At 40.2% G+C, this 18,158-nt stretch overlaps 2 protein-coding genes across 2 annotated transcripts; both read right to left on the bottom strand.

Moving 5' to 3' along the window:
- Window positions 1-555: 555 nt before the first annotated feature.
- trim45 (tripartite motif containing 45) lies at window positions 556-9,541 on the bottom strand. The gene is made up of 8 exons (XM_053328437.1): window positions 8,970-9,541; window positions 7,924-8,212; window positions 7,684-7,829; window positions 6,508-6,818; window positions 3,003-3,132; window positions 1,819-1,933; window positions 1,317-1,443; window positions 556-724 (listed from the first exon to the last, which is right to left on the bottom strand). Exons 1-8 carry the CDS (start codon window positions 9,455-9,457, stop codon window positions 570-572), a joined length of 1,761 nt encoding a protein of 586 aa, XP_053184412.1. The 5' UTR covers window positions 9,458-9,541; the 3' UTR covers window positions 556-569.
- Window positions 9,542-11,125: 1,584 nt separating this feature from the next.
- On the bottom strand, window positions 11,126-15,313 carry vtcn1 (V-set domain containing T cell activation inhibitor 1). The gene is made up of 6 exons (XM_053328295.1): window positions 15,282-15,313; window positions 14,229-14,299; window positions 13,070-13,429; window positions 12,512-12,756; window positions 11,581-11,664; window positions 11,126-11,320 (listed from the first exon to the last, which is right to left on the bottom strand). Exons 1-6 carry the CDS (start codon window positions 15,311-15,313, stop codon window positions 11,126-11,128), a joined length of 987 nt encoding a protein of 328 aa, XP_053184270.1.
- Window positions 15,314-18,158: the final 2,845 nt, after the last annotated feature.

Below are 18,158 nucleotides of genomic sequence, written 5' to 3'. Positions count from 1 at the left end.
GAGGGAGCACAAATGTCTCCTCTCCTAGCAACAGCTGTTAACATGCCCTTCACACGTCTGCTTTAGTGGGAGACTGTGATAGTACTGAGCATTCCACATGGACAAACTCTGCCTTTATGTATGAATGCTATAATGGCATTATTGATTAGTTCACGTATCTTGACTTCCAGTGAGTTGAGCCCCCACAATTCCCAATCTGTGCATTAAAAAAAAGTGGTTAAGATCCAGCCAGAGTGTGCAGGCAGTGCTTGGAGGGGCACTTGAAGGCACTTTAAAACATGGCCCAAAAGCTTTTACCTCAGACTTTGGTGTTGCTCTTGTATCATAATTAGGCCGCCAATACCAGATTGTCTGTTATGTGAGGACACAGCGACCGTGATGTCCTGCCGCTGCCTGTCACTGTGTCTTCAGAGCTTTAATTTCCTCGCCTGACCTTTCAAGTCTGCCCAAATGTTCGCATCGACAACCTTAAGCTGCCCCCCCCCGCCCCCCCCGCTGCTCTAACCTTTCGGTGGCTGTCATCTTTTATTAACTTGCATCATCCTGACAGGTCTCGTCTCCATGTCACCTCAGAGCTCCACAGTGCGCAGGTGGCCTCGTGGGGATACTGCAGCCTTCACGCTCGCGGGCAGACACTCAGACTGCTCCACGGTGCTGCCACAGCAGGACCAGTGGGGCTTCCCAGGGTGACCCTTGTGGCTGTGACCACAGCCTTTGAAACCTCCTGCGGGAAAGTAAGGACAGGAAATGAGATCAGGAACAACAGTAGAGGTTGTGTGGCATTGCACAGGGACCCATACACTATTTTTTTTCTTCATGAATGTTGCAGCAGTGCTTTGTTTTACTTTACTTAGAAGGAACTACAATTATTACTGAAGGTAATTCACATTGCATCCCTACTTTCATCTGATTCTGCCTGTTTTAAATACACATAACTGTTCCTACATGAACACCAATGCAGTTCAACAACTTTTTCTGGACATGCTCAGTGTAGATACAGAGAAATGATCTTGCAATGTAATCATTATTATTAAGTTATTAAGTTAATTATTAAGGATTGATGTTTGCATTCAACATGGAGTCATGAGAACTCAATATCTTCTTCATAAATTGAGACTAAAATGCTACATGAATGAACTTGAACATAAATGAACATACATGAACAATGAAGTCATTCTAAAAGCACAGATGACAGTCTTGTCCAGTAGTAAAAGAAAGATCCTGATTTCAAACTGTTTTGTCAGTGCAGTGCTTGACAGTCATTTGTTGTGAAAAAAAAAGTATGAATGCACATTTTGAAGATTTCCTCTGAGTACCTGGCATAGTTCCTGGACAGCCACAGCGAGCCTCTTTGGCTCCTCCACTGGAACAGAAGGAGCAGCAGTGAAATGTTCCAGTGTGACGCCTAAACTTCCTCTTCACATTCAGGATAAATGGAGAACCCTGCGGGATGAGATCGGTCAGTGTGTCTGTCCAAAACACCACATGAAAAACAGAAAAGTGACCTCATTCTCATCATTCATTCTTTTATTTTTCTAATACTTTTGTTGATTAATGTAACATCAGAGCTGTTGTAGGCAGTCTGTTTTAACATTTTGCCTGGAAAGAATTTTATCAGTATGATGTTAACAGCCTGGAGGCGATGCACTGAGAGCTGTTGGCGAGGCCATGTCTTGCTGTTGCTTCATACTCAACTATTTTAACATGCAAATATCAGCTGCAAAAAGTTATAACTCTTTTGAGAAAGAAATCTTGAATGTTAGTACACTTTCCTTTCTCCTATTTTCACATGATAAACCTATTGAGTTGACTTTGTACCTTGATGTGTTGGGCTTTGACACAAACCCACACTGAGTAAGCTCCTGGCTCTTCAGGTGTGTATGAAACAGTGTAGGATCCATCATTGTTGTCAATCACTGTTGTCTCCACTGTGCTGAAAGAATAACATAGAATAATAAAATGCTTTTCAATTGCCCTCATGTTTCTTTCTCATAATTCTCATAATTCCTGGTATTACTCTAACAACACAGTGGTGCTTTGCTTCTCTACATCCACCTTAATCCACACAGTGATCATAGCTGTTAATAACCACAGTTAAAGCCACAATGTGTTTGCTTGTAGAAAAACAAGTTAATCCTTATAGGAACAGTCTATTTGTTGCTTTGAGCTCATTTATCTGACTGTTTCCATAATCATCTTGTTTACAATCCGCAAATGATTTTTTAAATTTTTTATACAATAAATACTACCATGAAAATTCTACTCCACATCATGTTGGACGCTGCAGTCACAGGTTGACCTCTAGAGGTCCTCACTTGTCAACGTATTAAGTGGCAAGCTGTGAGATACAGTTAACCACTTTGACATGTGAAAGAGGTTTGTGTTGTTAGTTTGCAGCAGCTTGGTGTTGGTTAGGGTAAGGGCTAAATGCAGCTGAGTGGGACTTCTGGCTCAGCTGGCCTCCACTGCTGCTGACTAGAGGGAGTGAGTGAGTTACTGACTGAAATGTAATAAAAAATGAAATTTATTACTATGTGCATTCTTTCTGGAAAATTGTTAACAAGGACCGAAATACATCATTACTACTAAGGTTTGTAGTTGTCATACAATGCAGTAAAATTAGATTCTGTGCATGTGAACCATCAAAAAAAAATTTGCCCTGGCTCTGGGTGCTCTGGACTTAGTCCCAACATCATTTGTTAAAATCAACAATTTTTTCTGGTTGAAGAATATTAAATCAGTTTGCAGAGGTCTCTGTGAGGACCTGCCTCCTCTAACTAAAGTGACAAAAATAGCTATACACACAGGTGTTCAGGATTCTGTTGACTTGTTATGAGCAGATTGGCAGAAGATGAAGTAAAACACAATCAATCTTGATACCAAAACTGCAGTATGGCACTGGATCACCAATAAAAGCTCCCCTATTGTCCTGTAGTAGGCCTCCTGCCACTTTCCTCTCACTAGGTGAATCAGAAATACGGCTGACACTATCATTCACTCACCAGTTTTTTTTCTCCTTGTTTACGATGCTGACCAGGACATGCTCCCCACCTCGTGCCATCTGCTCTCCAGCTGAGTCTCGGCACACCAGGGTGAAGTGACCCTGCTGGCCCTCCCTGCCCCGCTGTAGACCTGAGAAAAAAATGGGAGGATGTGGGGGATGAGAGGTGAGAGGCCAGACAAATGTGCAGACAGCCTGCTATAACAGGCTGTCTTCATCTGAGAAGACAGCAGAAAGTGTGGACACACACTAAACAGAGAGGTCAGAGAAGACACACTCGCAGCTTGAGAGAGAAAGACAAGTTAGTCATGCAAATGTATAGGCATATACGAAACAGAAAGAATGTCACCCACACATGCACACACACTCAAAAAGAGTTGCATGTCCAAGTTTAGCAGCTGATCCTGCACGGGCCCATCACATTAAAAAAGCCACTTCAGACACAAGACAAACCACAGATGCTCAAACGTTTGTCTTGTGTCACAATCTCTCCCACTAAACAAGCCTGCACTGACTGCTTACTTCACCACTTTCTTGCCACTTGCCACTTTCTCCCTAAACATATGGTGCTTGCTGCCAGTCTGAATGGGACTTCAGGCTCAGCTGGCCTCCACTGCTGCTGACCAGAGTTTTCCCAAAAACCTCACAGAGTTTTTTAAGTGTTTCATTATCTGGTGGTCCTGGTACACACCGGCACAAGATATACACCAGCTGCTGTGGTGTCGTTGTTGCGTTAAAGCTCACGTAATTTGTGTTTGCATCGATAATTAATGCTGCTTCTTGTTTTCTTTCTATCAGACGCTCGATAAGTAACAATCCTACCCTGTGTTTTCATCTGTTCCTGTTCAACCTTCTCCAGGAGCTTCTGGGTGATGTGTCTTGATGCTGCTACTGTTGCTAATGAAAATACGTAATTCTGTGTCAACTCCTTCTATTACTACCTGACACCACTGCTGCCAACCACACCAATACTGCAACTGCAACAATCAATACTACAGCCACCTGTACTAGGGCCTGACCTGTACTGCATTGTTTGGTCACTCTAATCTGTAGTAAAACAGTGCTCATTTGTGTTACTTATTACTGTTACTATTACAACTACTACAGGTGGACATAACAGTACAGTAAACAGTACATTTATTAGAGTACAACTGGCACCACTTATTGTGAAATGTTGCAGAAAAAGCTTTACATCATGTGGATGTTAACTTTAAAGTCACACATTATTAAGCAGACTATAATAGGAGCTGAAATGCCTAGTTGTTTTAATAATTACTTTACAAGCAATAATGAGTCCATTCTTGAAATAAGAGACAAAACATGTCCTACACTGAAAAGTCATGAGTTTGCATTAAAAATAACAAAAAATAATGAATAAAAAGTCTTAAGTCTTAATAAAAAGTTCAATTAGTAATACCTGTGTTCATGTAGATACTGCACTGTACTCTTAAAGTATATGCAAATTAGCCTGTCCTCAGGAAGAGGTCATAATGTCAAACTGTAAAAAGAAGTGTTCAATAATGCTAAAAATGCATAAATCTTATTTTCCATTAAAAAACGGGCTATTTTTCAGTATTTTAGGGGAAGAAATGACAACTGCTGCTACAATTACTATCATTTGGACCACTCTTCCTATGATCATTGCTTCTGTGCTGCTACTAATGGCTGTGCATTATCTGTGAGTTTGTGAGTTTGTGCTTGCTAAGCCGAGCAGCCCAGCAGCTGTCTCTATTACACCCGCAACTGTTCTGGCCTCCGTCTCATCTGTGCTGTTTGGCCTCGAGGTCCAAATCCACGTCACTTCAAACCCCGCTCTTATCACACTGAGAGGATAATCGTCAGTAAGCTTCAAAGATTTCTACCTTCTTACAGTAAATAAAGACATCTGGGCTTTATCTGTTCACTGAAAGAGTCACAGAGTGGAAAGCTGATGTGGCCTTGGAGTGAAAGTTAAGTTGGTTGGGGGACAAACAACTTGGGAAGGAAATGAAAGTTAAGCTGATGTAGTGATAAGGTGGATTTATTCAGCCTGTCCCTTCACATAAAAGTAGAAAACACATTTAAGAGTCAATACAACGTATAAAAGTGGCGCCGTCTGGATAAATGGAAAGGTCAATGCAGGGCGAAGTGTTCTTTAGAATCCCAAATCAAACAAAATACACCCAGTCTAATACACAGGCACCCCTGGGACTTTAAGACACAGACCCAGACAAACGCCTGTCACAATACAGAACACATACAACCTTCTGGCAAACCTCCCAACGATACATTTGTTCTTTGACACTTCAGAGACGCTGCATACAAGATGTTATTTGCTGAGCTTTTTCATCTTGAACACAGGTAAACACTAACTGAAGCTAAACCACTAACAGAGACAAGCTTCTACAAATCTCTGCTGGCTGTGAGCGTGTGAGTCTGTGTGTTGAAAGGGCGTGATAAGACAATGCTTTAATGAGTATTACATTAGGGCAGAAACTAACGATTAAATTAATGAAATTAATTGATGAACTTATCTATTCATTTTTTTGCTTAAACTTTATTCATTGTGGAGGTCTTTAACTGCTTTGAAAAATGTTGTTCTAAATGTGTTTTTTCTATAATAAAGCTTATTGCTATTATTCATTTTCCCCATTACTGTGTGATGATTTATATGCATGTGTGAAGTCAGACAATAAAATAAATAAGGAACCTTGAGGCATACTTAACTCATATGGCATCCTCTTAAATTAATGTTTTCACTGTGAATTAAATGTACATGTCATGTTGCCTCTGTGTGTGTGTGTGTGTGTGTGTGTCTTCCATTACAAAACACTGGAGGCCTAACTAACTGTGTGCCTTTGGTCTTACATAAGTCATTCCTGACACATGAAAATGCCCCATAGCCACTTGTAATGTCACCTGTGTGTGTGTGTGTGTGAGTGTGTGTGTGTGTGTGTGTGTGTGTGTGCCTGTGTGTGTGTGTGTGTGACACCCCCTTAGTGCTCTGCCTTCAGGCCTGTTGAGTCACCTCAACATTCCTTTGGTCCCAAAGGAATTTCTGTCTTTGAGACAAAGCATCCAGGAAGGTAATAATCTTCAACTGACTGCTCCAACTGTACACCACCCTCCAAGTACTTACCCTACCTCTTTACACCCATCTGCCTGCAACCACTGCCAGTGATCTCTAGTAAATGTTTTTTTTTTAAATCTTTTTTCCAGGGCTAATAGCATTTAAAAAGTATTTAGTTAAACAAGTGGTTGGAATAAGAATGTGCATCCAGCTTTTAAATGAAAGATAATAAATGAACATATGATGCACCTATTAAAAATGTAAGTTCAGTGTAATGACTAGATAAATAGCACACGGCAGAAGTATATACACAAAGGGAGAAAAGCTGCAAAACTCTTAATTAACACCTGATCCTAGGAATACTTATTATTCATGATATTTACCTGCATACACAATTAACATGTTAACAAACCACTTTTAACTCCAGTAGTGTGCAAAGATGAAACTCCTGGCTTACCTTCTCCTTCAATGGTGCACTTGCTAAGATCCACTGTCTTAGAGTGGATGACCCCGACCACCGGGTAGCCTTCCACCTCCCCTGCTGGCTCCCTGGGCATGAAGCTGATGCTGCTGCCGTTGTCGGGGGTGACTGTTGCCAGGTGGGGGTCGTAGCTGGCCAGCGTGGTCAGTCTTCTCAGGGTCACTCCTTTGGCGCTGAGAATCTCAGCTTCTGAGCCGCAGCTCAGCAGTCTCTCTGCAAACTCCACGCCGCCTCGGACGTCCAGCAGAGCCTGCTGCAGCTGCGCCCTCTGCAGGTGGAGCTGGTTCCTGTGGGATTGATGAGAGATGTGAATACAGTTCGCAGTGTTTTTCTGTGGAAATACATTGTGCCTAATGTTCCTTAGAATAAACTCAGAATAAGTGGTGCGGTTATAATCTTCCTACTATAGTTTTATACCAATGACAACAAATTGCAAATGTCTGAGTTAGCACTACTGTAAGTCAATGACAATACAATTGCCCCACTTTACAAAGAACTTTATCTTGTTTGTGATACACAGTCATCTGAAGCCCAGTTTTCAGGCTTTATATGAATTACAGCACATATTTGTGTGTAGCAGTTCAAACAGCATATTGGATTCTTTACTGCTTATCAGCTTATTACCAATATGCTGTTTAAAGTAGATGGAAATATGTGGAAAATGTATGGAAAAATGTGTAGTTTCAAGGCTGCAATTATTTTCATTATCAATTAATTTATAAATGCCTGCCATAATTTGATGATGTATCTGTGTTGCTTGTTTGTTAAACTATTTTAATCCCAACTTATTAAATTTACAGAAATATAACAAAAGAAAAAGAGGATGTTTCTCACATTTCACACCCAAGCTGGAACTGAAGAATGTTTGGCATTTTGCTTGACACTTTATTTAAAGGATTTGTAGTTTATCCAAAGTTTTAATCAAATAAATGATTGACAGACAAATCATTTAAGCTCTCATGCAGTTACATGTGTTTTGTTTTAATAAAAACTACAAAAGTCACATAAGCCAACCTCAAATGAGACCTTATACTCTGAGCTGGGAGTGTAAGTGAGATGCTTCAAAACTAAAAATTCTAGCTGAATTTATGCTGACTGGATTTTTTTTACACTTTCTACTCCTACTCAGTAATCATGTTTATTGTGTCATACCTGCGTTGAACACGGAGTTCCTCCAGACGACGCAGCAGAGACACGCAGTGGGCTTCCACAGCGCTGGCGTAGCTTCGTGCAAACGCCCTCACCTCGCTCGCAGCTTCTTCCACTCGCGTCTGCAAAGCATCTTGGGATACTTCCACCTGTCACAGAGAGTAGGAAGGAAAAGTTCAGTTTCAAACATCATTCCTGATATTTTCAACATTTATATCATTTTCAAAACATTCTCTGCTCCACCTTCTGCAGTGAGCGCTCCAGCTGCTCCAGGCGAGGTCGAAGGCGCGCCGTCACCAGCTCTCTGATGTGGTCTCCGTGGTGATCGATAACATCCAGCATGGGACAGCAGCGGTGGTCACGGTGCAGCGTGGCGGCACACTCCAGGCAGACTGGCAGGTCGCAGGGCTGGCAGAAGAGCCGGAGCTGCTGGCCGGAGTGCAGGGAGCACAGGACAGGACGGCAGAGACGACCTCGAGACCTCAGCTCCTCGAGACGCTGAACAGAATGAGATGTTGTTCTCTTCTGCCGCCTGCAGACACAAAACAGAACACATACAGATACATACATGTCTGTGTGTCGGAATAAAGGTCGAGTTCAATGAGATGAGTTCAAAGTTATTTTCAAGAGAATATAAGGCAACACAATTAAGGATAATACAACTCAGTATAATCTATTGTGGCCATCCAACATACAATTGCAGTGTGGCTAAGCTTACATATCCCAAGTTCTCTTCATAGTACATCAGCCTACAGATGACTGAGAAACATCCTTTTAAAGGCTACTTTGAATATACTCCCTAATGTCATCAGTTTTAAGGTTTGAATTTAGGGGAAAAAACTTAAAACAGAATCAAATGTGTTGCAACCTTATGTTGAAAATCTGTGTCTTTACTATTTAGAAGAAACTCCATACATTGACACAGTTTTTTCCTTATAATTTCACAAAAATACAACCTAACCCATTGGATAGAACAGAATAGACTCTACCTGTGTGCCTGGCAGAGGAATAGAACAGAACAGAACAGAACAGAATAGAAAAGAATGGACTCTACCTGTGTGCCTGGCAGAGGAATAGAACAGAACAGAACAGAACAGAATAGAATAGAATGGACTCTACCTGTGTGCCTGGCAGAGGAATAGAACAGAACAGAACAGAATAGAATAGACTCTACCCATGAGTCTGGCAGGAGCAGAGAGTAGAATAGAATGGAATCTACCTGTGTGCCTGATAGAGGAATATAATAGATCAGAATAGAATAGAAAAGAATAGAATAGAATAGACTCTACCTGTGTGCCTGGCAGCAGAACTCGCACAGGTTAACGCAGCAGACCTCGCAGCGGCTCTCGGCGCCTCCTTCCCCGCACAAGTCGCATCCCAGTGGGCCGTTGCTCACCAGAGTCTCCAGGAACACTTCGTCTAGCGCCAGGTGGTCGGTGCTCAGCCCGGCCGGGCCCGAAGGCGGGATGTCCACCTCGGAGTCACAGTCGGGGCAGAGCACCGTAACGGTGACGGAGGTTCGATCCGCAGCGAACGCCTCCCCGCCCCTGCCCTCCTCCGGACCGTCCCGGTGACTACGAGAGGATACAGAGAACGGCTCCAGCTGGCCGATACAGTCGGAGCAGAAGGTGTGCAGACAGGGCAGGATTTTAGGGTCCCGGTACAAGCGTTTACACACATTACACACCGACCTCGGGTTTACCATGACGTTGTGTAACTTGTGTTCCGAGTTTAAAGTCGGCTGCTCTCCGTTTTTCTTATGTTCACGCTGCGACATTGTAGGTTTTCGATGACTTCTGGTTCCAAAAACAAGCAAGGGAACACCAGTCGAGTACAACAAACCCTTCTGTACTGAAAATTAACTTCTGTAGTACTTTTCTCCTGCTTATAACCACTCAAATGAAACTTAACCATCACATATTCTTGCTTAGACTTGAACTCATTGATTAAAATCCAACCGGAATGTCCTACTTTTCTTGGAGAGAAGAGAGCTGCGTTCAGGGCTCCACGGGACATATGACACCTCGCCCCACACCAGACCAATGGGAAGCCTCTAACTGCTTGTCAGGGGTGGTCCAAAGACTTTCCAAGACTCTTTACTACCAAGCTGGGACCCTGACTGTCCCCATCTGCTGGCAAGACAGATCAATGTTCTTTTATAGCTTGTATGGATTGATAGATGCTGTGATTAAACACACACGTGTGTTGCTAGTGTAGGCTAATGGGCAATGCTGCATTCAAGTACTGTATGTTCCTTTGAAAAAATTAACATCCATATCAACACATTAGTGGTAATTATTCGTTCGTATGAATTACTGAAATCACATATTTATGTCATTTTTCCAAACAAATAAAAATGCACTGATTTCAGAACTAAATGCATTTAATAGGATATAATACTTAACTGAGTAATGGCTACACATTTTATTATAGTTTTAATGACTATGCTGAAATGTTCATAATGTGACACATTATTGTGTGCGCAAAGATGGCAATTCATCTTATTTTAGGGTAAGCAGATAGAAAAATAAAACTCAAGTTGCATGTAGATTGTTGTTGAAGTTATACTGATAATCTGCAAAGCCTTCAGTTATGACATGACAGCTAGCACTGGTAACACACCCAGATTCTCTTGTTCATTCTTACATCGATCTCTATCATACACACAGTCTTACAGAGCCATTTAGTGGTGAAGGGTGTTGCGTGTATAACATGAAAATACTACTATTTCATTATAAACTGCACCTATAGTAGCCTTACATTGAAACATAACACTTCTGTAATGTAATATTATGAGGTAACTTAGTGCTGTACTCACAAACCTTTTCTACCCAATACTTTGTATAATTACAACTGTGAACAGTGTTACTGGAAATTGGGACAATATCTTTTGAAGAACCACACTCAGAAAAGTGACTGCACTGCATTACTGTACTTTTAAAAAAAGTATACATACACACGCCAAATCATAACTTTACCAAAGTAACCAATGTATGTAAGCAACTAAAATACTTCAATGTATTTTTTAAAAAACCTTACCAGATAATGTAACTGAAAGTGTATTATGTCTAATACTCAAAATGTATAGTGTAGCAACTGAAAGTCACATTATTGTCACCTTATCTCAAATTCACATTGAGATATCGTACTTCATTTCTTTTCCACTTTCTTACTTTTTTTTTTTTTTTTAATTTTTCTTTTAGTTTTACAGAAATTTTCTGGAAGTTCATTCCAGGAAGGTTTACTGCTTTATGCTGTCATTACTTTATCAAAATCTAAATAAATGTGTTAAATGCACACACACACACACACACACACAGATAAACATTCAGGGTTATTATTATTTATAAAGGTATATGTAATTTAACTCCTCCAAGAATCACCACCCTACCACGGTGAAGGGGTTTGCACCTTGTGGTGGAGGGGTTTGCTTGTGATCCTAGGATCACAGATACATGCTGGGGGCAAAATGGTTGCATGTGAGGGTCCAGAGTAAGAATGATTCATTGACCCATATGAAGCAGCCCTTCAGGAATGGGGGAATTTGGACCAGACGAGGGAGACTGAGAGCCAGGCCTGGCCAGTATATGGTGGCTGGTCCCAGAACTGACATGAAGTCACCACCCTGTGGGCTCACCACCTGCAGGGATAAAGTCTGAGGTCAGGTGCATTGCCAAAAGGGCAGCAGGCAGGGCTGTGGGCCAGAACATACTGATCCTGGGCATTGTAAACTAGTTCTAGGGATGTGGAATGTTATCTTGCTGGTGGGGAAGGAGCTGGAACTCATGCAAGAGGGGGAGCAATACCAACTAGATGTAGATGGGCTGACCTCTATGCACAGAACTGGCCCTGCAACCAAACTCCTGGAGAGGGGTTGGACTCTTTCTTCTCCAGAGTTACCTTGGGTGAGAGTTGTTGGGCAGGTGTGAGGGTGAACTGGGAATGTCTGGCAGAAGCCTCTGTCAGCGAGGTCTTCATCTCCCACTTGCAGAGGAATTATTCCTCAGAGGAGGTTGGGGACCAAACTGCATTTAGTTTATTACTAAACTCAGGACTAGCTACTAATTTGATGATACTTAGTATGGCTCTATAGTTGCTAAAAAAATCCATAATGTGACATTACTTTTAATTTGCTTCAATTTCTCTGCAAAAATGGCAATTCATTTTATTTAATGATGAACAAAACAGATGAAAATAAAACTCAAAAACTGAATGTAGTATTTAGAAAGTTTTACTGACAAATAGTCTACAGACTTCAGTGAGGACATGACACATACAGTACATCACAGGAAGTATAAAGTAAAGCTTGCCAGAGTAAATGCACCACGTTACACAGTAACAACATCCACTGAAATAAATTAATAACAAAGGTTTTACTGCTTTGTGTTGCCATTGCTTTATCAAAATCTAAACAAATATGTTGCATACACACATCGAGATAAAAACTAAGATTTATCATTATTTATGAAGTATATTTAATGTGTATGTGTGTGTGTCAGGCTAGGTCAAATAACATGCAGAGCACACAGGTCATAATACTCAGATATGATCTTGGCAGGGAGGGTGCAGAATTGAAGGTGAAGATTGTGTTCTTCTTAACATCAGAGCCTGTAAAATATGAAAGATTCAAAAAGTCAAATCTTGTTTGAAATACAATTTCATTTGTGGCATTGGCATTTATAAAACTCTTTTTAAACAGACTGAGAAGTAAACCAAACTTCATGGATTAGAGTGGAGTAAAGATTATGTAGCATACCCTGCCAGTTCATAACACATCATTAATAAGTGCTTCTAAAACATGCATATAAAAACATAAAAGTGTACCCATTACTGTTGCTTCAGAGACTGCAGTCACCAAGTCATTTTGAATCCTGAGGGTGTAAGTGTCGCTGATATTGAATGGTTGCAGCCTGCTCACTATGCTGCATATCCCTGCAGAGTTTTGCATGAAACTCGTGCTCCCCTGTAGGACCTTCCCAAAATAGTCCAACCATGTCACGTTTGGTTTAGGGAACCACCTGTTTGCCTCAGCAGTCAGGGTGCCATTTGAGACTGTAAATGTTGGCGCTGTAAAAGCTGAGAAAAAGTGAAGTAAAAGTCATTAATTCATGCTGCAGTGTGAAATGTCCAAAGCAGATTTGAGACATTTACTGTGCTGCCAATAAACTGTCATGTCACATTGGATACAACTACTTCTTAAGCCTGAAGAGCCAAGAAAATAAAATAGTGAAAAAGCAACAAGTAGCAATGTAGTTACAGGGAATTGTATAAAAGGGACACCCGTCTATCTAGCCTGACTCACCAGATGAGTGTTTCAACTCAGACAGCTACAAATGTTCTCAGAGAGTCAAAGCAAACACAGTGGAACTGGAAAGACGACAACTCTTACCTGCTGTTCTCAGATGAATGCTGACCTGCCCTTCACCTTCGGCGGCGCTAACATGGCAGGTGTACTCTCCCTCATCACTCTGTCTTACACTCCTCAGCAACAGCGAAGCGTTCCCTTGGACCAAAGCTTCAGGGAAGAGTTGAGTTCTTCCTTTGAACTGTAAGTTCTGGTCTGTAAAATCTGCAGCTCCACTGTAATAATCGTAAACGACCCCACTCAGTGACGTCTTCTCCCAAATTACTGACACTTCACTGAATGTATTTTTTTCGCCGGTTGTGTGAATATAGCAGCTGAGAAGCTCATCCTCACCAAGGTTGGCAATGGGTGATCTGTTGCTGCTCTGTCCCTCAGACAAAGGGCCTGTGGGTTGAGGCGACAGAAGAAGAAGAGGAAGAATTTAATAATGTAATCCACACAAAAGATAGACAGACTCCACATGATGAAAAATACTGCTACAAAGAGTATGATTCACATCACAACAATATAAAATATGATATTTTTCTCTTGTCTTACAATATAATTTATATACATTGTCCCATTACAGCCCTACCCTCACCATATGCTGGTTTACAGGTGGGCCCACCTAACCAAGACCATATGTAGTCAAAGCCTGTCTATGTTGGATGAGACAAAACAAGCAAGATGTCTCTACAAACATTATTCATACTGAAAAAATGAAGTATGAGTGAATGAGTGAAATGAGTGAAAATGTGCATCCCTCTGGAGGTGGAGCAAGTTTGAACTAATTCATGTACATCTAACTAGTCTAATGGTTCCCAGCCTATGGGTCAGAACCCTCCAAAGGGGCACTAGATACATAAGGCTCATGAAAATAATTAGTGTCATTATGTCAAATCTTCAGGTGAAAAGTAACTAAAGCTATCAAATAAATGTAGTGGAGTAGAAAATACAATATTACCCTCTGAAATGTATCGGAGTGGAAGTAAATGGAAATACTCAAGTGCCTCAAAATTGTACTAAAGTACAATACCTGAGTAAATATACTTAGTTACTTTCCACCATTGCACCACACAGACAAACACTCATTAACTGTCTTTTTGTTTAGACTAACATCACATGTGCTGAACACACCCACGTATGCCTTGAGGCCTGAAAGAGACACCGCTAATGAAAACAAGATCTCACGACAATCCACCACTCTTACCTGTGAACGCCAAGGCTAAGATGAGGATGATGAGCGTAGAGAATAGTATGATGAGGATAATCATGCTACACACAAAGAGAAACACACACATAAAATCAGCTTGTTTTAAGTCCCGATAATCAGTATTAGAAGTAAATGTTCTACACTGAAAATTCAAGGTAGAGCTAAATGTACTTAAACTATTAAAAGTACAGACTTTGCAGAAAAATGGCCTCTGTAATGGTTACATTATGACATATCTGTCCAATATTGTGAAACTGTTACTGATGCATCAATGTGTAAGCACTATTTTACTTTTCTACTCAAGGTGGAGCTGGTTTTCACTCTGTTGAGTAATTTATTCCTGTGGTCCCAAGCAAGGGGTCACAATATGAATCTACAGGACTGTGAGATGATAAACGGGGAAAGAAAGAAGAGAAAACTTCTATATATCTTCTATACTGTTCTCTAACCTCTCAATTAAGATTTTTGCATCATTTCACCACTTTTGCCCTCGGACTGTTATCTTAATGCAGTAGTCACCAACCCTGGTCTGGAGAGCTACTGCCCTGCATGTTTTAGGTATCTCCTCACTCTAACACACCTGATTCTAATAGCTAACTCATTATCAAGCAGCTGAAGCTTGTCAAGGGCTTGATAATGAGTTGATTATTAGAATCAGGTGTGTTAGAGTGAGGAGATACCTAAAACATGCAGGGCAGTAGCCCTCCAGGAGCAGGGTTGGTGACCACTGTCTTAGTGAAGCCATTTGAGAAATTTGAGAGGAACAGTGACCACGATCCCATTTAGATCTTGCTTTTCAAAGACAATAAAAAATTACTGCTTTTATCTTCAACAATGCAACAATTTTTATTTCATAAGCATATGTTGCGTTTTCTTAATGCAACATCGGAAAAAGTACGAAGTACTAATGAAAATACTCAAGAAAAGTACTAAGAAAGAACTTGACAAATGTACTTGGCGTACTTTCAATCATTGTAGACACCTACATCTTTTTACATTTGAATCCCTACCTGTAGGGAACACATCCAAACTTTCTAGCCATACCTGGTAAAGATGATCTGTCCCAGGGAAGCCATGGCTGCAGGCAGAGGGTCTATAGAAGAACGAACAAATCGATCCTTTTGATGAAGTCAGAGGTCCAGCTGGGCCATTGCTTCTATATATCCACCATTGTTTTAAAAATAGTTTCCACACTTCCGACAAACAGACTTCTTTGACTTCCACGGAATGACAGTTCACTGTTTGGTCTCCTTCACAGCACTTTAAACACAACACCATAAGTAAATATTACCTTTAAGGCGGGTGCTGCATACTTGTTGACATGCTGTCACAGGCTTAATTTACTTATCTTATCAACACAAAAGTTGATACTTTTAATACTACTAAAAAAATATAGGAGCTCTAAGTCAGAGGGTTGTTCCCCAGAAATTACATTTGGTGTGTTTTATATATATGAGGTTAGGTTAGGGTTAAAAGTTATCTAAATGAATATATCTTGCAGTATATCGGTTGCTGCTGGATAACATTTTGTGAAACATTTGTAAAAGATAAGGCCAAAGAATGATAAGTACCTGGTGTTTCCTACAACAGTTTACACAAGGTGGAGTAAACTGCAATTTGTGAAGGTGGAAAAGCCTCAGAAATAGTATACTTCTTAAACACGTCACTTAAACCCAGAATAAAGCAATTCTTGTTTGTTTAGCAGATTCTTTGGCACAAGACATTAAAAATGCATTTCATAAACAGATATAGAAAATGCACAGCTAAATAAAATATGTAAAAAATAAAATACAAATATGTCTGTTTTCTAAATCTGTGGTCTGCAGGAACAATCTCATTGATAAAGGTAGAGCTGTAAATCAGTTTAACCTTGACAGGTTAGGTCTCTTGCAATTTCATTCTCTCCACAAACTGTAATCTATTTTGCCTGGAAATGTCATTGTTAATAGAAAAGGTAAAGTGTGATGTGTGTTATGATCTAACAGGCATTCATTAAGTTGTATCAGCTAGAGAATGTTTGTCAATAAATACATTGAATTATTACAACCTGTTTTTCATGGCAGGGTTTGAATACATTCTGATTTGATTACATAAAGTCACAGTGACATGACAGAAACTCTAACGGCCACTAAAAAATTCTCATGTGGTAATACAACCACATATAAAGGAAGTGAAATTACTTTCATTTCAGTTAGTATTTTGCTTCCTCTTCTAAATATAGACAAGAGCCATACATAAAATTGACATGTCAAGTTGTTGTTGTGCTGTCATACAGGTGGACAGAATCATTCAGAAGTGCTTATGGCTTTACACGTTCATATATCACTGATAACTTTGACATTTAAAACACATAAAATATGCAGTTTTCTGCTATTTATATTGTAGCACACCCCTGCAAGACAGCACAAACACACACAATAGATAAAGCTGTCAGTTGTACATATTTATTAGGCTACTGTTTGCATCACACATTAACACTGATGACAGTTAACTCCCAATTTTGTAAAAACAATGTAACATAGTGTGTTATAGAAAAGTAAAAGCAAAGTGACCACGCAGATAATAAACATGATGATCCATTTGAAAAAAAAAAAAGATAGTAAAGATGCACCACAACAGCACCATTACAACATGCTTATTCTTTTTAGAAGTCAGTGCAAAAGACACTAGCTAACAGACTGATCTTGTGTGGTTGCTATGATGTCAAGTGATATAAACATCATATCACATATTTTGTGACATCAAGGGTGATGGTCAAATAGCATAATGACCATACAAATAACCCTACTGAAACATGCATTTACTGACATGACATGTTGTGTAATTTTACATTATGTTTGAACATGGTAGAGTAACATTTAGGTTTAAAGGAATAGTTCATTATTTTGGGAAATACTCTTATATGCTTTCTCTTTGAGGATTTAATGAGCAGGTAACACCACTCTTATAATTGTTCATTAAGTTCAGACTAAAAGCAGAGGACCAACAGTTAGCTTGTAGTAACAACACATTCAGTCAATACTTCTTTTACACTTTTTACACAGATCCAACAAGTTAATTAGTAAGCTTTAGATGTGCTGGTACATACAGTATGCAGATTGTATAACTTTAAACAGAACTGATAATGCACAGACATGACATGAGGGTGGGATCAGTCTCGACACATAAAACTGTTTCAACAGTTTCTTTAATCAATTCAAAATGAGGATCTGATAGTGTTACTACTGGTGTGGGAAAATTCCCTTCACATGGGAAGTGAAATACTGTACCATCACTGTGAAAGTGCTCAAGACTGGCACATATCTGATCACTGTAAAAGGTGCCATATAAATAAATGTGACACCTTTTCTCTTAGGTGGCAGGGAGGGCATCACATGCATGAAACTCCTGGATTCTTAAGTGGATGAAGATCATTTTCTGAGAGAAAGATAAACTAGATAGTTGGAACAGTCTCTCTACAGCATATCTGGAAACCATTTTTTTGTTGTTCATTTTAGCCAGCATGCCTCACGTAGGTAATGAGCTTATTCAAAAACTTTTTAACATTGTAAGAAATGCTGTGAGTACATTCCTCCTTATAGTCATCTTCTACCTTCTGCAGTACTTATTTGACATGAGTTTTGAATGCTCATGCATAGCAGGTCCAAAATTGAACCTAAATAGTGGACTGTACTTGTTTGCGCCTCCTTTCATCCTCACCTGGGTCGTCAACGCCATTGAGGTTTTCTCTGACCGGGTGATTTTTTACAACTGCCACTATCGTGTTTGCTCTTGTTTTCTTCAATGGATCATCAACTATGTATGTCTGGGTGTCGTATGGGGAACCACTGTTCTGTTTGATGGAGATTGGTATGTTTGTCTGATGACACACTACGATGTCTCCCAGGCTGGAATTCCTTGCAAACAAAACTTGACCTACAA

This window comes from Scomber japonicus, chromosome 11 (genome assembly GCF_027409825.1).
Source record: "Scomber japonicus isolate fScoJap1 chromosome 11, fScoJap1.pri, whole genome shotgun sequence".
NCBI classification, from domain to species: domain Eukaryota; kingdom Metazoa; phylum Chordata; class Actinopteri; order Scombriformes; family Scombridae; genus Scomber; species Scomber japonicus.
This window is presented reverse-complemented; position numbering and strand designations above follow the sequence as displayed.

Bases quoted from the DNA above. Each gene is read 5' to 3' on its own strand.
- trim45 (XM_053328437.1), bottom strand. From the start codon at position 9,457: ATGTCGCAGCGTGAACATAAGAAAAACGGAGAGCAGCCGACTTTAAAC. The intron at 8,213-8,969 runs GTAGAGTCTATT...TTGTGTCTGCAG, and splicing joins TTCTGCTGCCAGGCACACAG to GCGGCAGAAGAGAACAACAT. The intron at 6,819-7,683 runs GTATGACACAAT...TCAATCCCACAG, and splicing joins GAACTCCGTGTTCAACGCAG to GAACCAGCTCCACCTGCAGA.
- vtcn1 (XM_053328295.1), bottom strand. From the start codon at position 15,313: ATGGCTTCCCTGGGACAGATCATCTTTACCAG. The intron at 14,300-15,281 runs GTATGGCTAGAA...CTTTGTGTGTAG, and splicing joins GGACAGATCATCTTTACCAG to CATGATTATCCTCATCATAC. The intron at 12,757-13,069 runs GTAAGAGTTGTC...ACTTTTTCTCAG, and splicing joins CATTCATCTGAGAACAGCAG to CTTTTACAGCGCCAACATTT.